This window comes from Clytia hemisphaerica, unplaced genomic scaffold (genome assembly GCF_902728285.1).
Source record: "Clytia hemisphaerica strain Z4C2 unplaced genomic scaffold, Clytia hemisphaerica genome assembly, whole genome shotgun sequence".
Lineage (NCBI taxonomy): Eukaryota > Metazoa > Cnidaria > Hydrozoa > Leptothecata > Clytiidae > Clytia > Clytia hemisphaerica.
In genome coordinates this window covers 1,716,705-1,736,216 of record NW_027103473.1, presented here as the reverse complement: position 1 = coordinate 1,736,216, position 19,512 = coordinate 1,716,705, and the positions used below count along the sequence as shown (strand labels likewise).

Below are 19,512 nucleotides of genomic sequence, written 5' to 3'. Positions count from 1 at the left end.
ACAGCCTTTTGTTGTCTCCGCTGCAGATTATATTAGGACAGACCTTAAGAACCTCTGGATAACGATAAAAAACGATACTAGAAGGGTTTGGTTATACAAAAAAATAAAGAAAATTTAAAAAAACTGACATCTCACAATGGCATCATCGTTAAAATATTGAGGAATCAAGGGAATTATGAACAGTTCGTTCGCTTAATAAGTGTGTACTAATTTTTGTTTTTTACTTGCCATTTTTGAACAAATGTTCTCTTCAATTCTCACCCCCTCCAAGATGCTCGAAGGGTTTAAAAGATATTTCAGAGCATTAATATTTTAAGTCAAAAATCAAAATATTTCATAACGTGAAGATGAAAAATGAAGAAGAAAGAAGATTATCTTCTAGTGCTAGAAACTTCATTCTTGGCACAAGGGTACTTTGAAACCTCCTGGTTTCAGCTACATAGTTATTCTTCTTATAAGAGTTACATTAAAGGTTTGGGGAGTTGAGAATCCTGTTTGCGCTGTTTTTTCACCCAACCAAGAAACTTGCCCCAAAAGGTGCTATTCTAAAGGCTTGGGGAAACGAGAAGTTTTATTCATGTTGGTGCAATGCAACATGCTCTATCCGACCAACACAAGAAAAAAAGTGCATGTCCTATGGTTTCTTTTTTTTGTTTCATGGGACAATAAGTGAGGGAAATACTCAAAAGACACGCCGATTAAGCTTTAAGGCCTATAATTTTTCATGCAATAATTCTATATGATATATAAAAAAACGAGTAAAGATACATCGCTCTTTATAAAGCAGCAATAAAAACATAAATGGATTGATAACTTTCTGGTCGTAACAGCCATTACAACTAGCAACATTCTTCATTTTCCTTTCTAAAAGACAATAACATTACATTCTAATTTTAGAGTCTCAGTTTATCCTGTTTTTGCCAAGTGACATCCACATTACAAGATTTTGTATTTCATAATGGTTGCTGAAATAAAAGATTTGCCATTGCTATTCCTTGATTTGAAAAATAGTAAAAACTCGACAATATCCTATAACAAAATCATGTAACCCCTCTTCTTCAACACGGGACGAGGCTATTTTCGATCTTTGTCGAAACTTTATATACCTGATTTTTGCAAATTTAAAGTAAACCCAAGGATTTTTCATAAAAAGTTTACCAGTTGAAGGAAAATCCTGATGTTCCAAAATTTAGGCAATATTATCAATTTTTTTCTACCTGATGTAGTATTTTTGTCAGGAACTTTAATTTTAGAAGAGCTCAATCAGAAGCCTGATGAAAATAGGGGGGAGGTCGATTAAGGGAAGGGGGTTTCGAGGCTATTTGTTGTCACCAAAAGAAAGACATTTTTCTGGCACGTCCATTGATAAAACGAACCCTAGTTCGGTTAACTGATATTTTGGACGCCTGAAGATCTCGAAAGAAAGAAGCTAAAAGAAAGAGAGACACCATTACATCACCTCAAAAAAATAAGAACGTCTTAATCCTATCTGCCCTGTGGAGGGGGGATGCCTCTCCTGCTATAATTTTTCCTATACCTTTTGAATCACTTGATAGGCACAGCGACCGTTTGATCAGCGCTAACTGCCAAAACAGCCAAAATTAATGAATGGCCATAAAATCTTAACCAGTTGTCAAAATTTTGTACAGTGCTTCACTATCTGATGAAGGACAAGACTTCATAAAGACATCATATGTAATTAGCTATATCAGGTGGTCAATTTTTCAGAACAGGCCGACAGCCAGTTTCAAATTCATTATGAAAGATTTTGAGCATGGATAGGATTTTTTGCAGACCATCTAAAGACTATTTCCCTAAAGGAGTTATTGAAGCCGGTATTAAAGTCTATTCACGATAAGTGTGCACTCTTTTTTCTTTTACGTATAACTTTTGAAGGAATTATTTACAGAAATAAAAAAGTCTTAAAAAAAATTCTAAAAATGAAGATGAAAATGAAGAAGAAAAAAATGAAGATCTTGTAGAAAAGTGCTATAACTATCATTTTCACTGAAGTGAATCCTTGATCATCGAACGTCATCACTGTGAAAATATTTCTCAAAAATAATCATTCAGTCAAAAGATATCAAACAAAGTTATAAGCTGATTGACGTCTAAAAACGCTGTTTTCTGCTGTTTTCTGCTGTTTTTTGGGGTCAATCATTTATTAACTTTGTATCATAACTTTATATTGAATAAATATTTTAGTGAAATTTCTTCACAGTGATGACCTCCTAAGATCAAAGAATCTCTCCAGTGAAAATGAAAGTTATAGCACTTTTCCACAAGATCTTCATTTTTTTCTTCTTTATTTTCATCTTCATTTTTAGAATTTTCTCAAAGAAAGAGAATAATTGTTCCACTCACAAATATCTCTCCAACGATACCAAATTTATAGATTGAAGAATTCCTTCAAAAGTTAGAGATAAAAGAAAAATGAATGCACACTTATCGTGAACAGACTTTAGTGTCAGGCTTGTACATGTTTCGCATTCAGCAGAGACTCTTTCTTAGTTCTCTTATCTGACCGCCAGTGAAAAGAAAAGACAGGATCACCATGCATAATAGTGAGGACGATAGCAGTCAAGTTGTTACCACTTCGTAAATTCTTGTTTGAGGCACATAACTTTAAAGTGGTTATAAAGATACCGGAACAGTAATTTCAATATTGGAGACGTAGATTTTAACACAGTTATCATAAAATAGGTTTTAGCAAGAACCTGCCAAAAGTTCTTAAAACATTTTCCCGTGCAATGATGTATGCTACTACCTTTTTCCACAAATTCTCGAAATTCTCTCAAAGGCATGCAAAAACCGTAAAAAAACAACAAGGGATCAAAAATTGCAAAATTCAAAACTTCGACCAAACTTGATCATTTTGACTGAAATGCTTTGAAACGTCGAAAATAAGAAAAATTTATGACAACTATCCTTATTGAAAAATAGGGTGTGAAGGCCTAAAATTCAGTACAAGAAAAAACTGAGCCTTGAAAAGAGTTCCAGTTCTTATAAATAAGAGCGTTAACTATTGCATTCCCTTTTCGAATTTAGGCTTAACATCTGGTCGTCTAGTTTGCTAGACTATGAAACACTTTGAATTCGAAAGATGCTACAAACAATAAGACGCTAATTAAGAGAAATCTAAATACATTACAGTTATTGAGCGGGAAAACAGGAAAAAAACAAATAATAGATTTGATAATTAATCATAAAAGACGGCAATAACAAAGGACTGGCCACACCGCACAATAAATCCTATTTTAATTGATATCTCATTGTATAATTAATCTTCCGTCTGGTGCAACTAATTCATACGGCTGAGAGATGTGAAAATGATCCGGTTTTCGAAAGCACCCATGATCCCCTTACGAAACGAAGATCATCTGATTTTTTTCGTCCGGTGAACAGAAATCTGGGGTTAACTTGTATTGTCTGTTGGAACCCTTTGTTTAGATTACGTTTGCTGATGTTAAAAGGAAAATCAAACGTCGATGTCGTCCTTTTCTTTTTATTGTTATATAAGCGTTCTATTGTATTGGGGGATGCGTTTTACTATAAAAAGGGTTTGAAGGTTCAGTGAAAATCATCAAGTTCACTTGGGACAAACAAGAACCAAACACAACTTGAACACAAAAAAAGAAAATTTTCTTTTACTTTTCAAACATACAAGATGAAGTGCATCATTGCTTTCGCCCTTGTCGCTGGTAAGTTCAAATGAAATATTTTTCTATTCTTCAATTTCCTTCTTGGTTTCTATAAGATTTTCCTTGCTCCTTATTATTTCACGAAGTTATTGTAATCAATTGAACACAACTACAGTTTCTTACTAAGACGATCACTAGTTTGTTATAGTCAGATTTCGTTCTAAACCAAAGTGTGACCGAACATCACCAAAACGATATGAAGATCTAGCTTATTTGTATATTCACTGTACTGTCGTGAGTCTAGACCTTATTATTTAAAATTGTTCGTTTCGCCTTATAGCCGCTGCAGCCATTACCAACCCACCAATTACTGGTACCACACCACCACCAGTCGAATGTCCAAACTCCTTGTGCAAAGGAAAAGCTGACGGAAACTTCGATTACTACTACTATGGTCAATACAGACGTAACTACTTTGTCCAATGCTCCGGTGGATTGGCTTACTGTCAAGCTTGTTTCCCACTCTCTTTGGAATTCAGCGAAAAATGCAACCAATGTTTGTACAGCAAACACGACGATTGTGTCACCACACAAAAATGGCACCCAGCCACCACCTTCTCCTGTCCAGACAAATGCCCCCATTACGGACCCCACTTCAGTGGAAACGTTGAAGACCCAGCTAATGACCGTCAATACGTTGCCTGCTGGAAGGGAGTTACTGTTGGATGCATCGCCTGTCCAGGAAACTTGAAATTCAACCAAAAAGAAAATGCTTGCTTGTACGAGGGCAAATACCTCACCGAGCCATCCCATTAAATTTTGTGCTCAAAAGTCAAGAATGGAAATACATTTTCCGTTAAAAGCGAAAGAAATAAAAACGAAACTTGTAATTATTTTTACATACAATTTTAATTTATCTTTCTTTATCTTTCTTAGCCTTTCTTATCTTTCTTAGCCTTTCTATTCTTTAGCTTAGCTATTTTCTTTCTACTTTGTAATTTTCTACTGCATACTGTAAAATACTTTACTTCATATTTTCTTGAAATTTCTTGGAAAAATGATGACTAAGAATCATCTACAAAACATAAATCAAAACATTTCTCTATTTCTCTTCCCCCCGTTTATTAGCCCTATTCATACTAGGCTTTCAGGTGCGGTTCAAAAGTGGGGGGGGGCTGTTCCTGTACTGTCCTTAACTTTTGATCTAGTTGGTCTTTTTGGATGAAATTTCCCCATATATTCAAATTGCCCAGTTTATAAGACACAGTTTATACCTGAGTGTTACACACTTTTTTTTTTATAAGAATGGTGTAAATCTATTTCATCATGGATATTCTTAACTTTTTTGGAAAATCATCTTAAAATATTCTTACAGCACATTCTTAGGTTAGGACAGTTAGGATCCTAATTCATACTAGATTTAACATTTAGTAAATTCGTCTCAAGCATAAAATGACACTTTTGTAAAAGGAGTGAATCTAACTTGGGGATAATTTATAATTTATAATTGAAAATGCTCTTAAAATGGCATTCTTAGCTTTAGTAGCATAATTCCATGATGGTGATATTCTTAGCATTATTCTTAGTTTTTTGGCCATTTTCATCATGGACATTCTTATAAAGTGTATTCTTATTAAAAAAATGCATGTAGTGTTCAGGAGAGAGTTTATACCTATCTAACCAAAAATATTAAGGACGCTCCTTAACTAGAGTCTACTTTGGCATTCTGTCCAATGAAGTAGACTAGGAAAGGTAAGCGAGGTCGGTGTTTTACAAAAAAACGTAAGAGTATATGATATTTTTCGGTGGTTTCTGAGATAAACAAAGCCAAAACCCTACATTCTCTCCGAGTATCTATGGTGAATTGTGAATTGTTCTTAGCCATCGAGCGAGGTCAAACTATATTAATGTTACTTAATTGCATCAATACAAGAGTATCTGACTTCTTTACAGGAGCTTTCTTAGACTGAAGGTCTCCTAGATTAATGTTTTCAATACCTTCACCGAAACGACCGCGTCGTTGAAGAAGGTTGATTCATGATATGATCCTTACACCCCAGTTTTTGCCATAAATAATGAAAATTTTACCTTTAATAATTTTGTTTCAAATTTGGCACAACTGACTAGTAAAGACCGCGGTCTGTCCGATGAAAATATTACGTCACAAATATCATGAATAGACAAGTGTTTTTTGTATAAAAAGAACTTACAAGAGAAGAACTGTCTTTGACTTCCCATATTTTCTTGACGGTCTCGCTGTTTCTGAAAAATAAGAAAATCTGTGAAGAGATATGAGTATCTGGCGAGATTTACAAGTTACCTTATCACGCGAATATTACTAGGCAAGTATTCAACGGCCTTGAGATTTGGACGATCTGAAATTGACACAGCATTTTTTCTGCTTTTTCAAGGAAACGGCGGCTGGTTTTAATAAAAAGGGTTTTTATTAATACGAAATTTTTCAATTCGTGTTAATAAAATGACTAGTAATATTCGTGTAATAAGGTAATTGATTAAAATGATATATCATGCACTGATATTTTGCAGAAACTAACAAGCTATTTTTCGGCTCTAAAGATAAAAAATATGTATACACAAATTACTTCGATTATATAATTTTCATAGCAAAGATGTTGAGTCCGGGCTCAGACAGAAATCAACTAAAATAAGCCTTGTTTTTCATGAAAAGGAACTTAAAAGTTCTGTGTTGATTTTGTGCTCCGTTTTTCTTGTGATTGTTTTTTCAAACGTCATCTTTAAGGCTTGTGGACACAAGAAGTTTTTTTCGCGTTGCTGCAATGCAACATGCTCCATTCCACCAACACAAGAGAAATAGTGCGTGTTCCATGGTTTCTTTTAATGTTTCATGGGACAAAAAGTGAGGGAAATAACCAAAACAAACGCTGATTTTGTAAGTGAGAGATACACAAATGTTATTAAAAGTGTTATCGATTTCACTTTTATTGGTAAAAAGAAAAATGGGGTGGGACACGAGAAAGCGTTTCAGGTTGGTGGGATGGAACATGTTGCATTGCACCAACGCGAAAAAAACTTCTCGTGTCCCCAAGCCTTTATGGACGCCTTTTGGAAAATAATCAAGTCGTATCAATAGTTTGGAAAATATCTCTTGGTTTCTCAAATTTTTCTAGGTTATCCAGATAAACCCAAAGACATCAAAAAGTCTTCATAAAGTCACGTACAAGTGAGAGAAACTGCCCTTTTTTGTTGACAGTTTCATTTCGTCTGAAAAATTATTTCATAAGAATATCAAGAAGTTACCCTATATTTTCCAAATAGTTGAAATAGGTTTGATCTCAGATTTGATAAAGAAAAGCAAATCAAAATACTTACTTTGCTTCATTCCAACAAATTGGCTGACAAGTCACCTTTAATTGCACATGGATAATTTTATAAGATTGCATCATCATCCCATACAACTTGATTCGAATCTTTTCCATTAAGTGTCTAATTTGATTGGCTACTTGAAATCGATTCTTTTTGTTTTGATTGATCCTCTGAAGGAGAATGAAATATACAAGCGTTTTGATTGGCTTATCTTTAGAAAGCTACCAAAATATTCGATTTCAGAACCGGAAACGCGTTTCTCCCGCGTTTACAGACTAGTCAACTCGGCTTTTCTCTACAAACAGTAGAACCTCCGCACGCTTTAAAAGGACAAACATTTATCTGATACTCCGATGGCGTATTGGCGGCCGCCCACGCTAAAGCTCTAAAGGAGCGGGCCAATATACCATCGGAGAGAAATAGTAGTCATCCATTGATGTGCCGACATAAGTTTAGCCCTCATTTTCGGGGCCGTGCTGAACGCTCAAAAATTGTTTTTTTGGGACCTGGCGCCTCAAAAAGACCGTCAAATCACTGTCGTTAGTTACCACGTCATGAGTATGTCGGCAAAAATTACAAACAACATGGCTGATGTAATTTTCAAAAAATGTGTGCTGTTATGGTTGTTTTTGGTTTCTTTTGATGGATTTTTTGTAGTTGAACTGTACTTATCACTCCCTGAATATTAGTTTTAGTATCCAGTGTAATTTCTGTATGTGCACCAACCCAAAAAATGTGTTTCTACCACAGAAAAGTTGATAATCATAACTTTTGTTTTTGTTTGTTTTGATGGCTGATTTTTTCTGCACTTTCTCAAATTTTATACCATTCAAAGACCAAAGAAACTAAAGCAGGTATGTTCCTATGGGCTTAGGCTTTTATCAGTAACTTTCATGTTGTTATCTATCTTAGACCGTCCTCCAAATATTATAACTGTTGTCCACCGGCCGACACAACCGACTTCAGTGTTCCAGAACTGAAGTTTTTTGGATAAAATCTTTATTAAACTTCACAAAAGTGTTCATTGAGGGTTATTCATTTTCTATAGCTTTAGTTTTTCTTTTAGTGTTATTATAGATGCTGATTATGATTTTTCTCTTCTTTCAGGCTTTTTTGTGTACAATGTACAATGTTATTTCTATTTTGTTTTTGCTTCTGTGATCAGTTTAAAGAAGGAAAAATACTTATTTGAGTATTTCTACATGCCCTCCTTGTGAAAAGAATGATATTATTTTGCATGATTCCTTCTCCAAAAAGTTTTGTATTTGAATTTATTTCGTGAAACCTTTTGAAGTTTTTTCTGACCCAAATTTTGTCGGCCATGACACCTTCCCTGTCCAAATTGCACTCGGGCCCATTTTTCTAAAAAATTACGCGGTCAGGCGAAATTCCGTAATGTATTTCTTCCAGATGTTGATAATTTTCCCGACCTTCAGAGCTTTAGCGTGTCGGAAGAAAATTTCTACATCGGGTGCCAGATAAGACAAACATCTGATCTTTACTCCTCATCACTTTGATTGATTTTTTCGTCCGGTGAACAGAAATCTGGGGTTAACTTGTATACATTGTATTTTCCGTTGGAACCCTTTGTATAGATTACGTTTGATGTCGTTAAAAGGAAACGTTGAGGTCGTCCTTTTGTTTTTATTGTTATATAAGCGTTCTATTGTATCGGAGGGATGTATTTTGCTATAAAAAGGGTTTGAAGGTTCAGTAAAAATCATCAAGTTCACTTGGGACAAACAAGAACCAAACACAACTTGAACAAAAAAAAAGAAAATCTTCTTTTACTTTTCAAACATACAAGATGAAGTGTATCATTGCTTTCGCCCTTGTCGCTGGTAAGTTCAAATAAAATATTTTTCTATTTCGATAAGATTCTTCTTGCTTCTTGCTATCTATAAGCTCACTTTTCATAGGCAGTCACTCAATCAGGACGACCGTTAGTTGGTGGTTTGGTTTCGTTCTTCACTAAAATGTGGCTTAAATTACTAAGGCAGTATTCTTATTCAAGCCACTTTACTGACAATAATTGACAATGTTTTTTTATATTAGACCAAATTATATAAGAACATAAAGAAACATGGCCAAAATGTTTAAGTTAAGAACATTTTAAGGCTTTGTGGACTCTAAACGGCCAATTTCTTTCTTTTTTAATGGACAGAAATGTTCACAAAATGGTGAAAATTTTTCTTAGGCTTAAAACTCAAAAACTTAGGAACATCCGAAGGCTTCAAAAGTTTTTTTATTTAAAATTGTTCGTTTCGCCTTATAGCCGCTGCAGCCATTACCAACCCACCAATCACTGGTACCACACCACCACCAGTCGAATGTCCAAACTCCTTGTGTAAAGGAAAAGCTGATGGAAACTTCGATTACTACTACTATGGTCAATACAGACGTAACTACTTTGTCCAATGCTCCGGTGGATTGGCTTACTGTCAAGCTTGTTTCCCACTCTCTTTGGAATTCAGCGAAAAATGCAACCAATGTTTGTACAGCAAACACGACGATTGTGTCACCACACAAAAATGGCACCCAGCCACCACCTTCTCCTGTCCAGACAAATGCCCCCATTACGGACCCCACTTCAGTGGAAACGTTGAAGACCCAGCTAATGACCGTCAATACGTTGCCTGCTGGAAGGGAGTTACTGTTGGATGCATCGCCTGTCCAGGAAACTTGAAATTCAACCAAAAAGAAAATGCTTGCTTGTACGAGGGCAAATACCTCACCGAGCCATCCCATTAAATTTGTGTGCTCAAAAGTCAAGAATGGAGATACATTTTCCGTTAAAAGCGAAAGAAATAAAAACGAAACTTGTAATTATCTTTACATACAATTGTAATCTATCTTTTTTTGTCTTTCTCAGCCTTTCCATTCTTTAGCTTTAGTTATTTTCTCTCTACTTTGTAATTTTCTACTGCATACTGTAAAATACTTTACTTCATATTTTCTTGAAATTTCTTGAAAAATGATGACCAAGAATCATCTACAAAACATAAATCAAAACATTTCTCTTTTTCTCTTTCCCGATTATTCTGTAGAAGACGAACGCATAGTGTCTAAGAGAAGATCGATACCACCCCACTCGAAAACTTTTGTGAAGTAGGCTAAGACGATCGTCGCAAAATTCTCGTTTTACAAAAATATGTGAAATCTTTCGGTGGTATCTGAGACAAGCAAAGTCGGAACCTTACATTTTTCTCCGGGTGTTTGCAGTGGGTTGTGAACTATTTTTTAGCAATGGAGAAAGGTCAATCTGAATTAATGTAGAATCTCCATAACAAGAATCTCTATAAATCGAATGTCTCTTTAACTCGAACAAGATTTTTGATACCTTAGGCTAACTATGTTTTAAAATGCCTTAAAAATCAGTCTCCACAACTCGAAAATTTCTTTAACTCGAACAAATTCGCGTTTCCCGCGGACGCTCGAGTTATGAAGACTCCCGATGTACTTGATTGCATCAATACAAAGGTATCTGAACTTTTTCACGGGTGCTCTCCTCAATAACACCCTGATAAGAACAATAAAACAATAAAACATTCAAAACATATTAATTGGTTCTTATAAAAAATAATGAACATATAAAATAATACAAAGGTTTTAAAGTTCGCAAGGTGTAAGGTCGAAGTTTAACGTTAAAAGTAATTAACTTAATGCGAAAATTCTATGCAAATACCCTCCAAGAAACGGCTGAAATAATAAAGAAATTTTCTCAGTAACATAGCAAAATCTAGTTTTTTAGGCTTTTTACAAATTTCTACTTTCTTTCCTTCCGTTTGGATATTTACTAAAACTACCTTTTGAAGCTTCACCTTGATGATCAAAATTTACTATTATGCAGAATATTTCCGATTTATATGATAATGATAATGTTTCAGTAAAGATGCTTGAAGTCTAAAAATTATAAGAATTAACATTTACTTTAGATGATGTATTTTACAGATTTTGCAGCAAAGTGCTAAAAATTCAATTTTCTTTCTACCTTTTTTCCGAAGCACGAAATAACGCTTATGGTTAATCCCTATAGATGCTAATGATGTGTGGTATGAAGGAGTGTAAAAAGAATCATGCTGGAGTTGCTGACCAATCTGAAGTAAAGCAGACTGGAATACGTACTGAAGTGACACACAACTTTCGCTGGAAATACTATAGTAGTAGTCAGAAAGATGTTATGAGAATCGAGTCATTCTAGTTCGATCTTTGAATGACAAAATGACTAAATTTTAATTTAAACTCCTGGGGAGGCACTCAAGCGAAATTTAGAACGGGTCACAAATTCACCAAATTTTTATATCTGGCAGGATCATCCAGGGTATCTTTTATCTCAAGGTACCGAAGAAAGTATTGTTTATTTGCAGGGCTTTGCTTTTCAGAGAAGAAACCTAATTTCAAAACGTTTTTGAAACCATCTAGCAGTGCCCCCGGGTTTAAAATACCCTTTACCATTAAAGGTATATATCATAGAAAAACTGAAGTTTCGGAGAGCCATTTGTAAGGTGTTCTGGGAGTTCTAAGAGATAGTGACCATATAATTTTAGTTCGAAAGATTCGAATAACATTGGTTTGAAATTACAGTGGAGTTTCTTCAACTCGAACCTCTATAACTCAGATTTCTCCTTAACTCGAACAAGTTTAATCCCCTTCAGTTAGCAATGTCTTATTAACCTAACTCCATTACTGGAAATTTCCTTGATTCGTCGACCAAATTTGTGTTCCCCGTACGTGTTCGAGCTATGGAGACTCCACTGTCCTAGAAGTTGACTGCATATATTCTAAACATCATTCTATCAAAACTAGTCCGAAAGTTATTTAGGGTTATAAATACCAAAGCACCAGGAGAACTAAGCATGCTACACGTCATAACGATTCTACTTGTAATTTCCTTCGAACGAACAAGCCAACTCAAAGTACAATTCCTACTTCCCACTGTAGAGAGGTCGGTTGAAGGAGATCGATTTTCCATTCCCAATTCGAAAGACTGCCGGACGTATAATGCAGTACACAATGAAACATTTTTACTGGGGAGAAACACGTATATTTGGTGCAAATGTAGAGTAGATGAAGCGACAGTTTTCTTGAAGAAGAATGGACCACTTTGCTTGTCTGATAGTGGTAAGACCAACATACAGTTAATACGCTCTCCATTTTAACATTCGGTACGCTCCATTGTTCGATATTATTGAAAGTCACCATCAGCAACTTTCATAAACGACAGTCTACTGTTTTATATGTTCCCCAAAAAACTTTCCCTTGAAAATCGAATTAAAGAGCGTCACACTCTATTTAACCCTAATTTAACCCCTTTTTATAGGTCATCCTGAAATTTATCAAACAGTTCGCCAAGATTCCCTTCAACTCTTCGCTTTTAAATCCTCTGTACCAACTATGTTCTTCGTGAACAATACATGGCGATTCAGAACAACCGAGTATGGGACAGTTCTGGTGATGAAAGATACTGGTTCAACATTCAATGCAAGGTCGAGATGTTTAAAGAATTTCACATTAAGTTCCGAGGAAAATGATGGTTTCGGAGGATGGAAAAAAGATTCGTACTTTACTCCCTTTAAGCAAAAACTTTTCCTCAACGGTAAATCATCAATAGAGGTAAGAGCAGAAGGTATTTTGTGGTAAAGTGGTTTCTAAAATCAAATAGTCATACAAGAGGCTTCTATATGACGTAAGCTTTTGCGACTGGTGAATATTAGGATCTAATTTCTTTGGTTCTAAGAATTCTATTTTGGTAGTAACTCTTGACAATCTTAGTACAACCCATCTACAAAATCTTTCGAAAAATCAAGGCAAAAATTTGAGCAAAGTCTGTAAAGCAGCTTAAAATCTTTGAAAATTACCTGGATTGCCTGGATGGTTGAAGTGTAATCTCCTCGACTTCAAAATTCTGTTTAAATTTCAAAGACCTTTAAATATTTTTTCTTTATTTATTAGCTGAAACCATCTGTATCTCACATGAGGGAATTCAAGGGTCGTTTATTTCGGATCCTTCTTGCTTGTGGTCCTTCTAACTACACGATGAACGTCAAGTTCGATGGACAAGTAGCTTGTATGTATAAATCTGTCAAATTATCTAAAAAAATTCGCAAAAGCTTGCAAAGTTACTTTTCACCAAATTTAAATAATCTGGCCGTTCTAAATCTGACGTCAATTCAAGTTTTCTGGGCCTTAGACCTAGATTGCCATGCTCAAAATTAATCTTCCCCTTTGCGCTCGATAACTTAATCAATATGGTAGAGATTTTTTCCTAAAAACCGTATTATTCCCCCTTTTTCATCAACCATTCTTCAAGAAAAAAGGATCATTCGCCAAAATCAATTCTCGCTAATTATAAAAAGTTTCTCAACTAAAATTTACTGGTGAATAATAAAATTTCTTCTAGTATAGCCATAATTTTTTTCCAAACATATGTCCAATATTTGAGGGTTTCAAAAAAAGTTGATATTCTTTTAATATATTCACAGACAAAGACAATGATTGGCCGGAAAACCAGGTAATCCATATGTATGCTTGATTGTAAAGTTTCTTCCTACTGTAGCCCCTTCCTGGCTTACAACTCAATGCTAGAAATTCACTCAAATAAATTAAAAACCTCTTACCTTTAGTAAATCATTTTCATTCTTCCATTTATCAGTTCCATTCCTCACCGGTCAAAGTTTCACGCCTTCTACCACCCATGTCTGACGCCTATACAATCAACAATGAACATTATTTTTGTGAAAATGGATTCACGTATATGAGGAATGATGCAGTGTCACCTCCTTGTTTGGGAATGCAATCTCTTATGAGGAAAAGTGAAGACATTGGTTCGTCCTTTCTTCTTATTCTGTAGTTATTTCAACGTTCATTTGACGTTCATTTGACGATATATGCTCGTTATGAACGTTTTTATGACGTTTTATGTCAGCAATAAAATGTCATTCTTCCGTTTTTCAACGTTTTTCATTCATTCATTCATTCATTCATTCATTCATTCATTCCTTGTTCATGATCAGGGATCAGTATCCCCTTCATGAAAAAGTTCACTTCTTGTATCATCGTATTTTTTATATTTTAGTCAACTTGTAATGGTATCTAAAGAATAGAAATACAAATAAATTCAAAAGAACAAACTCTTAAAAGGGGAGTGGAACTAAGCTAGGATAGAGATCAAAACGCAATTTTTTTAGTTCCCCCTAACCACCAACCACCAACCCCTATACTACGATGTTTGTAGAACTAGAGAAAGAGTTGTAGCTTTATTTCCAGGATTATGAGAATCAAAATTAGCCCCTTCCCCATTTGCAAAGACATTCAAGAGATGGCAGTAGGACTATATGGATATATCTTCATTACAAATCTATCTTTTATTCTAACCAGGTAATATCCTCCTGACAGTTGATAATCCAAAAGATCCAGTTGTTATTTACGAATATGAAAGATCAATGGGTCACGGTCATCTAAGTCAATGGAGATTGAGATCTAAAGGCCTTGGACTAATTTTCAATACTAAAAATGAAAGACCGTTGCTTTGCAAATCACTAGTTGGTGTATCTTTCGAAACTAATCAGTTGGATGGTTGGTTGCATTCAAATGTTGTCCCCTTTTCCATCAATTCGACAAGAACAAGAGGAAACTACCTGGAGGTAAGTAGAATTTTATATGAGACGGAAAACGCAACATCTAACAGCGGACAACCCATTATAATCCTCCACAATATCATATAAATAAAAATGTACCGCTCAACCGCCTTTTCTTGTTCTGTTCACAGTGGCCCTTCGTGGAAACAATTCTCCAGCTGCCTAAAAGCTTTTGAATTTTTCGGAGCATGCCACTTAAAACATATGTTATTATTATTATTATTATTAATAACTCAGTAAACTTTTCCCAAATTTTTCTGATCAGCTGGTTTTTTCAAGAACCAAAAAGACAGGGTATTATCAAAGTGGGATATCCTCAAAGTGAGAAGGAATACGTAACCTCTGATTCACCTCATAATAATACCTTTCTTCCCGTACTGATGAAGAAAGAAACACTATCCTTTAAATAGCTGGAACAAACCCTCAGAAATATCAATCTATTTGTCTGATCTCTACTGTCTCTTTAACGAATTCAAACGTCTATTTGGCTTAGAATAATATTTTGTTCATAGTTTTCACAAGATTGGGCAAGTTTTGATACATTCCAAGGACAATTAATCAGAATGAACATGCGATGCTCTCACACTGGTAATACGTTCGAAATGTACATCAAGTTTGAAGGATCTAGAACTTGTAAGTAAAAGGTTGACCACGTTGAGAAAAACACTAACTGCTCTGCAACTGTGAGATACACAAACTGAAATGGGCTTCTCCAGAAATAGTCCCCTGTTGAGGATATCGGATATCCAGAGGGTTAACGGTTTTTGTTCAAAAGTGGATATCCAGGGGGCTAAATATCTACAAGGGGGCGGATATCCAGTGGGTAAAGTGTCTTTTTAAGTAAATAATACGATATCCAGGGATAAGTATCTTTATAACATAGAATATCCAGGGAGTTGAGCATGTTTTTAAGAGTGGATATCCAGGGGGTCTTTACTAATAAAGCAGGATATCCAGGGGGATTTCGATACTTCGAAAAATCAATATCCTCAACAGTGGGGTAAAGCCCAATACGACCTGTGACGACACATTGTGGTTTTATTCAGAAAAAACAAAATGAACCATGACAACCATCCAAGATCTTGGATTGAGGCTGAGCCAATTAGATTACAACATGGAAACTATTCATCATAAAAGGGGGCCAACCCTGGGGTTCCGTGGCATCTTTTTTACGACCTAACCATTTTTAGTCTATTCCAAAGAACAGTTTATTACAAGATATTTTTGAGAGGGAGGACGCGGATTAGGCCCGGGAAAACTTTTTGTGATCAAAATAGTGACGCCATAGGCAAAACTGCAAGGGAAAAAAGGGTAGGGAAATAGCTTATTTTCAAAAGTCAAAACAAACGGAACTGATTGGTACCATCTGATAGAGCATGAAATTCTGAGCAAAAAAATTGTATTACAACAACAACAACAACTATTACAACAGCCGCTTTAAGATCAACTAACTGTCAGCTCTGCTGTGATTTTGACGTCAAATCTTGTCTTGATCGTACTGACGTCGGTATGTTTTTGAACTTCAAGCGACTGTATTTCTTTGTGTGTTTTAGTCAGAGAGTTGTTGTAATACATATTTTTGCTCAGAAATTCATGCTCTTTCAGATGGTACCAATCATTTTCGTTTATTTTGACTTTTGAAAATCAGCTTCTTTCCTACCCCTTATTTTCCCTTGCAGTTTTGCCTACGGCGTCACTATTTTGGTCATAAAAAGTTTTCCCGGGCCTAATCCGCGTCCTCCCTCTCAAAAATATCTTGTAATATACTGTTCTTTGGAATAGACTAAAAACGGTTAGGTCGTAAAGAAGATGTCACGGAACCCCAGGCTTGGCCCCCTACTATCAACGATATTAAGGAAGAAATAATGACGATAATTACACAATTAGGATTTGGGATAAAAAAACGATTCAAATTTTCTTTCGGCAAAACAACAAATTAAGACGCCTCAACTTGAAAATCCTTGCATTACCAAACTCACCCACAATAGCAAAAAATTACTAATGTAGTAGCCATATTTACTCATTATATTCTATCTATAGATTTTGACACGTCGAAAACAAACAGTCCTCCAACATATACTCCAAGACCATCACTGAGAAGAACTACAAACTATTATTACCCGCCTCCAACAGGGCGTTATCCGACACAAGGGCGAACTACCAACTCATGGAATTCTGGCGGACCGTATACATCACGCGGACCGTATACATCACGCGGGCCGTATACATCACGCGGTCCTTTTACATCACGCGGTCCTTTTACAACAAGAAGAATTAATACGTACACTTGGACTAGTTGGGCCCCTGTGACGAATTTCCCGCCTCAAACAACTAGCCATCCTGTTGTGAATTCGCAACAACAGAGTAGCCCTGGCACGGGCATGATTGTAGGATCAACTATTGGTGGTCTGGTGGCTTTGATCATTTTGGTCGTTCTGATCTATATCTGTTACATGAAAAGGTAAAGATGAATTTCATCAAAATCCTTAGTTGCTCGATAGCTAAATGATGGAATGAACGATAAGCCTCCATAACCTGTAACTTTTGATTATGATTATAGAAGGCAAAGAGAACCACGAAGCAAGCTACAAAATGAAGATTCCATCTATAAAAGGGTAAGCTAACCAAAAATAATTTTTCCCGTTGAAATAGATGTCAAAGCAAAATGTAAGTAGATTGAACCGAACATGAAGATTTGGCTGCACAAAAGAGGAAGATAAGGAAGATAAGCAGCTTTCTCCAAGAAATTTGTTCATGGTCATAATATATAAAAAAGATTGTCACTTTTACGGCTTCAACCAATTTACATCTCTAACTTATTGCTACATTATTCGATAATATTGAATGTCACCGTCAACAAGGAACTCTCATACGACTCTTTACTATTCGAATCCCTATTCCATTCAAAAATCGAATTAGAGAGCCTCAACTGTACTTTTGATTATCATCTAAAAAACCGCAATACATGCTTCAATAGAGTGTGTTTTCAGTCTTATCCTTTTGACTCCACTACCCTTTTTCTTCTGCCATAGCAACGCCAACAGAATCCGTACATAACAAATGATAAAGCTCAAGCACCATGGGATAGGACTGCTTCCAATGCACTCAAAATACCTGAAGGTAAGAATTCATACCATTTATCATAACTTGGACGTGGCAATGTTACTTTTCTACACGCGTATTTAATGACATATGCAAGAACAGTGCCGAAGTGGTCATCAACTCAAACACGAGTTCTTTGTTCGAATCCCTGTTTCTCTCGTGTAAGAAAACTAGGGACTGTCAAGAGATCATATTGCGTTCTAAATCCTGATGGGTTATTCAAATAAAATACCGACTGAATCCTAATTTCTGACAATAACATTTTTCTTGTAGATCCAAAACGCAAAGAAACCGAAGAAGCAATCATCTTAGCCATGGAGATCATTCAAGAACGACAATCCAAGAAAATCAAACCAGATGTTGTTCCTAGTTACATCAAAAACAGACCAGTGCCACAAGTACAAAACACAGACCCGAGACCTAAGATCGGCCCCTTATCAAAGTCTGGCGGGTACGAAGAAGAGAGCCAGGACCTTTATGTGGATCCTGCAACCGGGGCACAAGACGATGCTTATTCTTCACTGAGGAAGGATGATTGTCAAGAGAACTTGTACTTGGATCCCGCTGAAGCCAAAAAGCATGGAGCACAGCCAATAGCTGAAGAGCAATATTTGGATCTAGATCAAGCAAAGGAAGAATATATGAAGTCAATGATGATCGAAACAGATGATACTTGCTAAACCTTTGACGAAGTCATGATAAAAGCATGATCTAAATTTAGCTTTAATTGGAACAATCATAAGTGCTTTAAGATTTAAGATTTTGATGGGACATCCTGCATTTGAATATGTGGTATGTGGTAAGATTATCTTTAGTATTTGATTGATTTGAAACTGATTTTTAGAGTTTTAGATGTAGATCTCAACCGTAAAGATTGAGTTCCATACATTTTCCACAATATAATGATTTATGGACCAAGTAGTGACATTTTAACTTTAGATAATTTATCTGTAAATTTTGCCCTGCAAGATATTCTCTTAATGTACAAAATTATATAAATCCAAGATTATATTATCACAACTAAAAGAATGAAAATATACTATATTTACATAGAAAAATTGTAGAAAAACTAAATTAATTCAATATAAATTCATTGAAGTAAACCGAAAAAAAAGAGAATTTATTGTCTATATAGAAAAAAAAAACATAAAGGTTTTGTTTTTAAATAAGAGTGATATTGCTTGCTTACTCATCAATTTTAATTTACAAGCTTTTTCACAGATATTTAACACGGTTGTGAGGCAAGATTATTCAGAAAAGCAAAAGAAAAACATACTTGTTTATTTCAGCACAATATAACAATACAGTCCTGATATGAAATATGTGTCTGATATAAAACAGGAACACTTATGTAAAAATAAAACCTTTAACAGTCACGAAATGAATGCCTTGACATAGAGTTCACTCTCCGAAAAACCTTGAATATATACAGTGCAGACGGAAAACGATATTTGTTAATAAATAAGATCAACAGATCTCATGATATGGTGATGTCCGAGTTGCAACCAATATTTACTATTGCTATCCTTCTTACAATTTATTTTCCTGGCAAAAAAATGAAAAACGTACAGTTGATAAGGCTACCTTGGTCCTCTCATTTTTTTGAAGTTATTCATTGGACATTGAAGACTGGCTGTACTTTTTCATTACAATTTTACTGATACCACGTTTATCATTATTATCATCGCCATTAACAAGCTAGGCCAGGTTGGAGAAAATTCATCTTTCAGAATACAAACCAAGTCAATTATTACCAGTATAATTTGACTGAAAAGTGTCTTAATTTT

The 19,512-nt window shown here is 35.3% G+C and overlaps 3 protein-coding genes across 3 annotated transcripts in view; 2 read left to right on the top strand and 1 right to left on the bottom strand.

Annotated features, from left to right (window-relative positions):
* LOC136798461 (mRNA export factor GLE1-like) overlaps positions 1–14,080 on the bottom strand; it is a 75,833-nt gene extending 61,753 nt beyond the window's left edge. Inside the window, exons 1-3 of the mRNA XM_067055073.1 lie at positions 13,604–14,080; positions 6,993–7,156; positions 5,852–5,903 (exon numbers count right to left, since the gene is read on the bottom strand). Coding sequence (XP_066911174.1) covers positions 5,852–5,903; positions 6,993–7,099 — 159 coding nt within the window. The 5' untranslated portion in view covers positions 7,100–7,156; positions 13,604–14,080. The remainder of the gene's footprint in view (positions 1–5,851; positions 5,904–6,992; positions 7,157–13,603) is intronic.
* Positions 8,725–9,976, top strand: LOC136798389 (uncharacterized). The gene is made up of 2 exons (XM_067054998.1): positions 8,725–8,827; positions 9,262–9,976. Exons 1-2 carry the CDS (start codon positions 8,794–8,796, stop codon positions 9,735–9,737), a joined length of 510 nt encoding a protein of 169 aa, XP_066911099.1. The 5' UTR covers positions 8,725–8,793; the 3' UTR covers positions 9,738–9,976.
* On the top strand, positions 11,804–18,736 carry LOC136798462 (uncharacterized). Its single transcript, XM_067055076.1, has 11 exons — positions 11,804–12,107; positions 12,307–12,599; positions 12,939–13,053; positions 13,469–13,497; positions 13,639–13,810; positions 14,364–14,629; positions 15,136–15,256; positions 16,664–17,084; positions 17,184–17,238; positions 17,656–17,743; positions 17,999–18,736. The coding sequence occupies exons 1-11, from the start codon at positions 11,843–11,845 to the stop codon at positions 18,403–18,405; spliced, it is 2,232 nt and encodes a 743-aa protein (XP_066911177.1). The 5' UTR covers positions 11,804–11,842; the 3' UTR covers positions 18,406–18,736.
* The last annotated feature ends 776 nt before the right edge of the window (positions 18,737–19,512 follow it).